Source organism: Pan paniscus, chromosome 20, assembly GCF_029289425.2.
Source record: "Pan paniscus chromosome 20, NHGRI_mPanPan1-v2.0_pri, whole genome shotgun sequence".
NCBI classification, from domain to species: Eukaryota; Metazoa; Chordata; class Mammalia; order Primates; family Hominidae; genus Pan; species Pan paniscus.
Genome location: NC_073269.2, coordinates 28,209,222 through 28,219,723, shown reverse-complemented (window position 1 = coordinate 28,219,723; position 10,502 = coordinate 28,209,222). Strand labels below are relative to the sequence as shown.

Genomic DNA, 10,502 nt, shown 5'->3' with positions numbered 1-10,502 from the left:
TAGACAGCCAAGAGCCACTTGTTCATTCCTGAGTTTGGAAGGGCCCTTCTGAATTGTGAGATGATGTACCCAAGGTTAAAGGTCCTGAAGTGTTCCCAAAGGACATGTTGACTCTCATACTTGGGCCAGGAATATGTCACAATATTTTCTGAGGGCAGGGACCAGACAGGAGTGTCCCATCACCTGAATACTCAGTCAGGAATATGTTACAACCTTCTCCTGACAGCAGGACACAGGCAGCAGAGTCACATCACCTGGGTGCTGAGCCCAGCAATAGGTAACAATGCTTTCTGTGGTTCAAGGCCCAGGCAGGAGAGACATATCACCTGCTACCTAGGCTTAATGATAAGTCACAATTTTTCCTGTGGGCAGAGTGCAGGGAAAAATGGACAGTTGCATCTCTTAGGTGATTGATGCAGAGATATGTCACAAGGCCCTCTGTAAAAAGGGCTCAGGCAAGGGCCTCCCATTTTATATATGTTGGGCCTAGTAATATGTTCTATTGTGCAAAATATTCTGGGCCTGGGTAAAAGAAGAGAGTCACATAACCTGAATGCAGAACTTAGCAATATGTCATGATGCACCCTGTGGGTAGCGCCAAGGCAAGAAAAAAGACTCACATTACCTTTATTCTTGACTTAAAGTCGTATGTCTTGTAAGAGAATATTGAATAATGCAAAAATACATGTAGGCATGTCTGCGTGTGATTGGTGTTTATACTCACACAGTTCACCACACCACAGGAGAAAACAGATAACCACAGGCTGACCGTTAGGGCCAAGGCCAAATAGCAAAATAAGTTTGCCTTTAATCTATTTTCTCCATATCTAAACATTGGAGGTTAAGACTGTGGACAGATCTGAAGATACAGAGTTTTCTTGTTTTGTGGCTTCATCATTCTTTGTTCACTGTCTGATGTTTGGAATTAAGGTGAGCAACAGGTGGGCAGCAGTAGTTAATAAAATAACCAGAGGTAACCACAGGTCGACCTGTGGTTATTTTATTCTATCTGTCCTCTGTTCTTTCTATGGTCACTAACTGTTTTTTCCTTGGAATTGAAGAGAGATGATGGTAGAGAGAGGCTGTCCCTTCACCTCTGGCAAAAAAGGGATATTCAGGCTCTTCTTCACCCCCCTGACATCAGAGCTGCATTTTAATGTGGCAGCTATTGGCCACGTGTGGCTACTGGGTGCCTGGAATGTGGCTGGTCTGAATTGCAATGTGTTAGGTAAAATAGAGTTATTTTCAAAGATTTAGTTCCATATATGTGTGTGTGTGTGTGTGTATATACACATATATACATATATATGTGTATTTCATCAATAATTTCATATTGCTCTCATACTAAAATGATAGTACTTTGGATATATTGGGTTAGATTGTTACAATCAATTCCACTTGTTTTTTTCTTTTTAAAGTTTGACTACTAGAAAATTTAAAATTCACATGTGGCTCACATTTTATTTGAGGATTGCCTCTTTTTAAAATTCTCAGGCTGCCTACTCAAAGGACCAGAAGCCAGGAAGGTCATAAAATCTGAAATTCTAAAATAATTATTATTATATTATTTTTCTTTGTAAGTAGGCATATATCATTTATAAATGTATATGACCTTACACACAAGGTTAAATACAAATACCCTATGGGATGGGCCTGGCTCAGCTAAAAGAGGAAGCCCCGGCTGAAAAGGCTGCAGCGCAGGCTATCAGTCTTCACTCAGCCCAGTGTCTGATCACATCTTTTGTCACTCAGGGCCTGAAGGGTCAGGACCTTAAACGTTGTCCAATCAGGCACGCTGGGCTGGGAACCGTCCAATCAGGCACGCAGCTGGAGCAGACAAGATGGCTTCCGGGATTTGGCGGCGCCTTTGTCTCTCGCTGCAGCCGGAGCTCCAGGTCTCGCTTTCACTGCTCTGTGTCCTCTGCTCCTAGAGGTCCAGCCTCTGTGGGCCTGTGACCTGCAGAAATTGAGAGATCCACAGCTAAGACTCCAGGACCCCCTGGAAGCCTAGAAATGGTGAGAGTTCCGGGTGCGACATCCCGAGAGGGGGAAGGGGCTGGTTGGAACCCGTGGGAAGTGGCTATGGCGGGACTCAGGCCTCCCCGCAGTCAGCTCCACAATCTGCACCCCGAGTTCTCCTTCCCCAGCTCGGCTCAGTCCCCTGCAGCGCTAAGATGGCGGCGCGCTGACAGCCAGCCCCGGGGCATCCCGTCTCTTCTCTGCGTAGTGACTGTGCCCTGGCCTGTAGCCCTCTCTGGGCAGCTCTGTACCCGCAGCGCCGCCTCTCTCTCAGATTGTGCAGGGACCACAGGAGGGTCGTCAGGGGAGAATCCTGACCCAGGGTGCGGGTTCATTAATGGGAAGAGTTTTGGTCCTTGGGGTTCCCAGTTCCTGTTTTCTCCTATTAAAATTTTATGGGAGGGCCGGGCGCAGTGGCTCAGGTCAGTAATCCCAGCACTTTGGGAGCCCGAGGCAGGTGGATCACCTGAGGTCAGGAGTTCAAGACCAGCCTGACCAACATGGTGAAACCCCGTTTCTACTAAAAATACAAAATTAGCCGGGCGTGGTGGCACATGCCTGTAATCCCAGATACTCAGAAGGCTGAGGTAGGAGAACCGCTTGAACCCGGGAGGTGGCGGTTGCAGTGAGCCGAGATGACGCCATTGCACTCCAGCCTGGTTAACAAGAGCGAAACTCCGTCTTAAAAAATATATATATATAAATAAATTAAATAAATAAATAAATTATGGGGATCACCGCAAAAATATTGGAGAATTTAATCAAAGAGTGATTCAAAAATTGTGGAGCATTCAGCTGTGGTTTGGAGCTTGTGACTTTATGAGAGCACCTTGAAGGAAAGACTTTTAAAGGTACATGATGAAGAAAACCAAATTAAATAATTGGTTAGGTACAGTTCATAGTTACTTGATTTGTACAATTAAGGTGGACATTTCCTGGTTATGTAATCAGAGGTTAATTGGCAGTTTATGATTGGTTAAGCCTAAATTTTTGTTTCCCTCAATTCAGTAATTTGCAAAAAAATGCATTTGAGTTAGAGTTTTTAAAAAATAGGAACCCAGGGACTAGAGTAACCTCCGTCTAATTGCCTGCTACTTAGTTATTTTCACACTCCACAGGGGACTGATTTTCCCCTGCATTTTTCACAGTTCTCTCAAGCTGGGTCTCAAGCCTACCCCTCATCCCATTCCTCCAGACTAACTATGACTTGCAGTAAAATACTAAATTTCCAGTTTCTTCTCACATTCTCAAATGCCAGCTTCCCCTTTCTAAGTCACACTATCAACTATTTGTCTTTTATTGTACACTTTAGATACTGTATTTTAACTAAGCATTTTTTGACATTGAATGGCACTTAAAAAATCGTTTTCTGTTTGAAAATATTTTTTATGAGAAGAAAAAGAAGAACAATTCCCTGATACTATATTGTAAAAAATCTTTTCGCCTCATGTTTAAAAATTTTCTCTAGGCACAGAGATAGTATCAGAATATTTTTGGGTCAAGGTTTCCCTTTGGAAACTTTATGGGTGATGTGGCCTCAGCCACCTTCAGTTTTTTCTGGTCCTGGGCTTCAGTAGTTTCTGTGAATAAACCAATATATCACAGTAGTTTCTGTGAATAAACCAATAATACATACCATGGCTATGTCTGCTCGAGTGTCTAGTGAATATAATCTACTGGGTTATTTTCTTTCATAAAACAACCTGAGGTATGGAGTGTAGCCTCTCAATGGAAACAGATGGATGCCCTTGGACTGATAGGACTCTCCCCTGCACTCTTCCTTTGAAAAACTAACCCTTGCCTGCACGGTGGCGCACACCTGTAATCCCAGCACTTTGGGAGTCTGAGGCGGTGGATCACCTGAGGTCAGGAGTTCGCGACCAGCCTGACTAATTTTTTTGTATTTAGTAGAGACAGGGTTTCACCGTGTTAGCCAGGATGGTCTCGATCTCCTGACCTCGTGATCCGCCCTCCTCAGCCTCCCAAAGTGCTGGGATTACAGGCGTGAGCCACCACGCCCAGTCAGTGACTTCAGTTTTTTTAAATGTAAATTGCATTTTATTAGTAGCATTTGAAAGGGAAGAAAATATGTGCAAAGAGCATGTAAGAGTTGGGTTTCAGAAAAAAAAAATCTAATTATATATTCTATTTGTTAAAAGTTTTTATTTACCTTTTTCTTTCCCAGAGTGAGTTTAGAAAATTTGTCAGTTGTGTTTATGGCTGGGTAATTTCAAACAGAATTCCAAGGTTTAGCTGTTAGAATCCTACTAAGGAAAAGAATAAGGGCCAGGTGGGGTGGCTCACACCTATTATGCCAGCATTTTGAAAGACTGAGGTGGGCAGATCACGAGGTCATGAGTTCAGGACCAGCCTGGTCAATATGGTGAAACCTCATCTCTACTAAAAATACAAAAATTAGCCGGGCATGGTGGCACGTGCCTGTAGTCCCAGCTACTTGGGAGGCTGAGGCAGGAGAATCACTTGAACCCAGGAGGTGGAGGTTGCAGTGAGCCGAGATCGCACCACTGCACTGCAGCCTGGGAGACAGAGCGAGACAATCTCTCTTCCTTTTTGGCTGTAAAAATTAAATACCTTTCCACAAGAAAATGTAGTAGATAATTGGTGAGTTACATAGATTCATGAAAACATAGTTCCTCTTTTTGCACCATAAATTTGTGGCAGTGAATATCTGTTCTATATCCTATGATCTTGATTTCTGAATTTAATGCTGTTATGAGATGAAATTTGGTACCTCCTAGAAGTGTTCTCATATGACTAATTGTTTACTAGATAACTTTCTTTTTTTTTTTTTGAGACTGAGTCTCACTCTGTTACCCAGGCTGGAGTGCAGTGCCATGATCTCAGCTCACTGCAACCTTCCGCCTCCCAGATTCAAGTGATTCTTCTGCCTCAGCCACCCGAGTAGCTGGGATTACAGATGCGCACCACCACGCCTGGCTAATTTTTGTATTTGTAGTAGAGATGGGGTTTCACCATGTTGGCCAGGCTAGGCTCGAACTCCAGACTTCAGGTGACCTGCTGGCCTTGGCCTCCCAAAGTGCTGGGATTACAGGTGTGAGCCACCGTGCCCGGCCTACTACATAACTTTTAAAATAAATAATAAAATAATACTTTAATTGTTTGAAAGGTGTAGATACTTTTGGTTTTCTTACAGAGGTATGAAATGGAAGCACCTTAAAATTTTCTTTTTATATACTAACACTGCGTTTCAGTAATTTTGCTGGATTTTTCAAACACATAGTTTCAGACACCAAGTGAATAACTCAGACATGAAAATTAAAGCTTGAGCCCATCTAAAGCTAATATTGAGCCTGCAAAAGGAGGTTATTAAAGGCCCAGTTAGTTCTTTCTGGGGAGCCTTTTCTGCAGATATGTCAGCCTGCTCACCCCAGCCATGGAAGAAGGCTTTATCCTGAGAGAAGCTTGAGAGCCCTGGGAAGCTGGGGATGCACAGGCAGGTGCAGTTAAGGTTAAAATGAAAAAGTGCTGTGAAGGTCTTACTGAAGATAAGTATTATTGTTTTGAGGCAGTTTCTAAATTTTGTAAAATTAAACAAAGTTATAGATTTTTGTAAAAAAAATTTTAATTCCAAAGGAGTGTTGCAACAGGAGGAAGTACCAACTATTATTGCAAAGTTCAGGCAGACTTTTTTTCCACAGAGGGAAGAAAACAAGATTAGAAAGAAAATAGCAGAAGAATGGTGAATAGAGAGTGAAAAAGTCAGGTTTTAGATCAGAAAATGTTTTACCCTGAAGTTAGCATATTCTTAGGGTGAACATAAAATGGGGTTGTATGTTGGCTCAGACTGAGTGTAGCTCAAAGTTTAGTTGCTGTGGGAAAAAGAAGTTTGATTAAGAAGTATTTTATTTTGACCACTGAAGACAAATTTAGCTGATTTTTTTAAGAAAAGGAAGAAAATATGCAGAGTCTATGTCTGGCTCTACAACAGGTGAGAAAAGAGAGCACCATCTAAGTCATAATAAGAGGGTATTTCTTTTGAAAAACTATTTTTGGAGAATACAAAGATGGAGAATTTTATTAATCATAGCTCTTTACCAGGATTATCTATGTGCTTCATTTTTCCCCACCTTTTTTCCTGGTCCTATGTATTTCTTCCATTTGACTTTTTCTGAGTTGTATCTTTTATAATAAACTGGTAAAGATAACTACAGTGTTTCACTGAGTTCTGTGAATAGCTCTGTTATATTACTGAACTTGAGGAAAGTTCTGGGAGTCCCCAGTTATTAAACAGTGGCTCAGAAGCATAGGTCAGCCCATGAAGTTTGTGACTGGCATCTGCAGTAAAGACAGTGTTGTGGATTGTGCTCTGAATCAGGGTCTATGCTGACTCTGGGTGGTGTCAGAATTCAAATGTTAGACAATGAGTGTTGGAGGATTGCTTGGTGTTCAGTAAACTCTACAGATTTGGTGCCAGAAAAAAGATATCACAGAGGCCTGGCCTGGAATGGAACTCTGGGTGCCTGGAATGGGAGGCTCTGCTCTCCTGTACACAAGCTCATTGTCCTGTGATTTCAGGTCTCCTCCAAGGGTGAGCGAGGACTGAAAACTTAAAGGACAAGAGCTGTGATAACAAACCCCACTTTCCCACAGCTACCACCAGAAGATTTCCACCCACTCACAAACACACCCACTAGACATTGACGTGCCCACACCCCTCCCAGGACTAGGTACCACCCTCAGAAAATTCACAACAGCATTGTTTATCCTAGTGCTTCTTGCGAAAAACCCAAAAAATGACTATGTCTCCTGGAATATCCCCACCTGCAGACACTGAATCTGCAGCAGTAATCTGTTTTCTCCACCATCCTAGGGTTTTGACCAACTGTTCATAATCTCTTCTGCCTTCATGGGCACAAAAATAAATCAGTGTAGCCTCACCTAAGCCACTATCTGTAGTACAAACCAGTCCTTCCACTTACCTTGCACTCTCCTCCACCCGTGGATTTTTTACTTTTAACTTTTATTTTTGGTTCATAGGTACATCTGCAGGTTTGTTTTATAGGTAAAATTGTGTCATGAAGGTTTGGTGTGCAGATTATTTTGTCACTGAGGTACTAAGCATGGCACCAAACAAGTATTTTTTTCTGATTCTCTTTGTCCTCCTACTCTCCACCCTCAACTAAGTCTCAGTTTTTGTTGTTCCTCTCTTTGTGTCCATGTGTTCTTATTATCTAGCTCTTATTATTATTTTTGTTTTAATTTTTCTGAGACGGAGTTTTGCTCTTGTTGCCCAGGCTGGAGTGCAGTGGCACGATCTCAGCTAACTGCCACCTCCATCTCCCAGGTTCAGGCGAATCTCCTGTCTCAGCCTCCCAAGTAGCTAGGGTTACAGGCGCCCACCACCATACCTGGCTAATTTTTGTATTTTCAGTAGAGACAGGGTTTCACCATGTTGGCCAGGCTGGTCTCAAACTCCTGACCTCATGATTCACCCACCTCAGCCTCCCAAAGTGCTGGGATTACAGGCGTGAGCCACTGCCCCCAGCCAGTTCTTATTTATAAATAATAACATGCATTTGATTTTCTGTTTCTGCATTAGTTTTCTAAGGATAGTGGTCTCTAGCTCTGTACATGTTGCTGCAAAAGAAATGATCTTGGTCTCTTTTTATGGCCACACAGTGTTCCATGATGTTTATGTACCTATTTTAGGATTTTTTTTTTTTGAGACGGAGTCTGGCTTTGTCCCCAGGCTAGAGTGCAGTTGTGCAGATGTTGGCTCACTGCAACCTCCGCCTCCTAGGTTCAAGCGAGTCACCTGCCTCAGCCTCCCTAGTAGTTGGGATTACAGGAGCCTGCTACCACACCCAGCTAATTCTATTTTTAGTAGAGACAGGGTTTCACCATGTTGGCCAGATGGTCTCGATCTCTTGACCTCGTGATCTGCCCTCCTAGGCCTCCCAAAGTGCTGGGATTACAGGCGTGAGCCACCGCGCCTGGCCATATTTTGTTTTTATTAATTTTTTTTTTTGGGGGGTTGGGGGACGGAGTCTCGCTCTTGTTGCCCAGGCTGGAGTGCAGTGGTGCAATCTCGGCTCACCACAACCTCTGCCTCCCTGATTCAAGCGATTCTTCTGCCTCAGCCTCCCAAGTAGCTGGGATTACAGGCACCTGCCACCACGCCTGGCTAAGTTTGTATTTTTAGTAGAGATAGGGTTTCACCATGTTGGCCAGACTGGTTTCAAACTCCTGATCTCAGGTGATCCACCTGCCTCGGCATCCCAAAGTGCTGGGATTACAGGCATGAGCAAGTAGGTGGCCGTGCCTGGCCACCTACTTTTTAATGAGGTTTTTTTTTTTTCTTGTAAACTTATTTAAGTTCATTATGGATTCTGGATATTAGACCTTTGTCAAAAGCATAGTTTGCAAATATTTTCTTTTATTCTGTAGGTTGTCTTTACTCTGTTAATAGTTTTCTATGAAGAAACTCTTCAGTTAGATCCCATTTGTCAATTTGTTGCAATTGCTTTTGGTATCTTCATTATAAAATTTGCTGGTTCCTGTGTCTGGAATGATATTTCCTAGGTTATCTTCCAGAGTTTTTTATAATTCTAAGTTTTACATTTAAGTCTTTAATTTATCTTGTTATTTTTTGTATATGTTGTAAGGAAGGGATCCAGGGTTAGCTTTGTACATAGTGCTAAATAGTTATTACTGCACCATTTATTAAATAGGAAATTATTCCCATATTTCTGTTTGTCAGTTTTGTTGAAGATCGTATGGTTGTGTGCGGCATTATTTTTAATAGGATTATTTAAATATTTACATTTAATTTTTGTTCTCTTTTTTCTTTTTTTTTTTGAGATGGAGTCTCGCTCTGTCGCCCAGGCTAGAGTGCAGTGGCACGATCTCGGCTCACTGCAAGCTCCACCTCCCGAGTTCATGCCATTCTCCTGCCTCAGCCTCCCAAGTAGCTGGGACTACAGGTGCCCGCCACCACACCCAGCTAATTTTTTGTATTTTTTAGTAGAGATGGGGTTTCACCGTGTTAGCCAGGATGGTCTCGATCTCCTGACTTCGTGATCCACCCGCCTCGGCCTTCCAAAGTGCTGGGATTACAGGCATGAGCCACCACGCCTGGCCAGAAATTTAAATGTTTACATTAAAATTTTAAATAACATTTAAAATTAAATAGGAAATTATTCCTGTATTTCTGTTTGTCAGCTTTGTTGAAGATCAGATGGTTTTAAGTGCGTGGCATTATTTTTTGGCTCTCTATTCTGTTGCATTTGTCTGAGTCTGTTTTTGTTCCAGTACCATGCTGCTTTGGTTACTGTAGCTTTGTAATATAAAGTTGGGTAATGTAATGCCTCCAGCTTTGTTATTTTTGCTTAGAAAAGTGCCTTGGCTATTAGAGCTCTTTTTTGGTTCCATATGTATTTAATTTTTTTTTTTTTTTAAGTTAAGAATATTTTTGAGGCCAGGTGTGGTGGCTCATACCTGTAATCCCAGCACTTTGGGAGGCCGAGGTGGGTGGAGCACTCAAGGTCAGGGGTTCGAGACCAGCCTGGCCAACAGGCCAGGCTGCCTTAGTTATTCCCTTTCTCATTCCTCCAAGGAGAGCCTCAAGAAATTTAGCCTGGTTGTTTCCTACAGTGGTGTTGTAGTTTCAATGAGGATCAGTAGTGGGAACTGTTTCTGGTCCTGAGTGATTGCCCTGAGGGTTTCAGGTGAATAATCCATCCGCTTCCTGGTGGGTGGCGTCAAAAGATTTGTTCTTTTTCTGAAGGGACGCAACAGGTTGCTAGAATAAATTGAACATCTCTCCATGAGAGATCAAAGTTTGAAACCCATCAGCAAATTTCCCAAGATTCTCAGAATAGCTTCCTAGCTTCTCCTTACATTGTTGCGTATCAGTTATATAGAGAAGGGGACCTTCACTAGGACTGGCCTCTCAGCTCCTGCTACCCTAAGAGGTAGCAGGGCTGGAGAGAGAGTTCAATACAGTGTTCCCCCTTGAGTATGAGGGGAACTTGTAGGGTCCCTGGTGTTTGCTTCTGAGTTTTAGCCTCAGAAGCACTTGGCAAGGGGTCGCTTGGCAAGGATGGTCGCTGCTCACCCTGAGAACCAGGTGGCCCTGTAAAAGAAGGTTATCTATAATATCTACTTCTGCCTTAGAACTTTCCTTTGGGGGGTAGGTTCTGGGAGTTTCACAGATTGTTAGGTTTTGATATAGGGTCATGAAGGGCTGTACATAGGAGATTTCTGACCATTTGCCCTGCCTCTTGCAAAATAGGCCTGATTGCAGGATAGTGTCATAATTAATGCTACCATTGACTGCCCAGTGTTCTGAACTGAGCAGCTCATAATAGGGCCAGACAGTATTGCAGAAAAATATTATACATTTTCTCTTTAGATTGTCAGGGTCAAATTGATTCTAATGGTGGAAGATATAGCCAAGCAGGGAATCAGAATTGGAAATAGAGTTCCCCACAGTGGAATCA

The 10,502-nt window shown here is 42.7% G+C and overlaps 1 protein-coding gene across 1 annotated transcript in view; it reads left to right on the top strand.

The window, feature by feature from the left end:
• Window positions 1-1,980: 1,980 nt before the first annotated feature.
• Window positions 1,981-10,502, top strand: part of LOC100985080 (zinc finger protein 91) — a 254,457-nt gene continuing 245,935 nt past the window's right edge. The window contains 1 exon segment of the mRNA XM_034946629.4: window positions 1,981-2,016. Coding sequence (XP_034802520.3) covers window positions 2,014-2,016 — 3 coding nt within the window. The 5' untranslated portion in view covers window positions 1,981-2,013.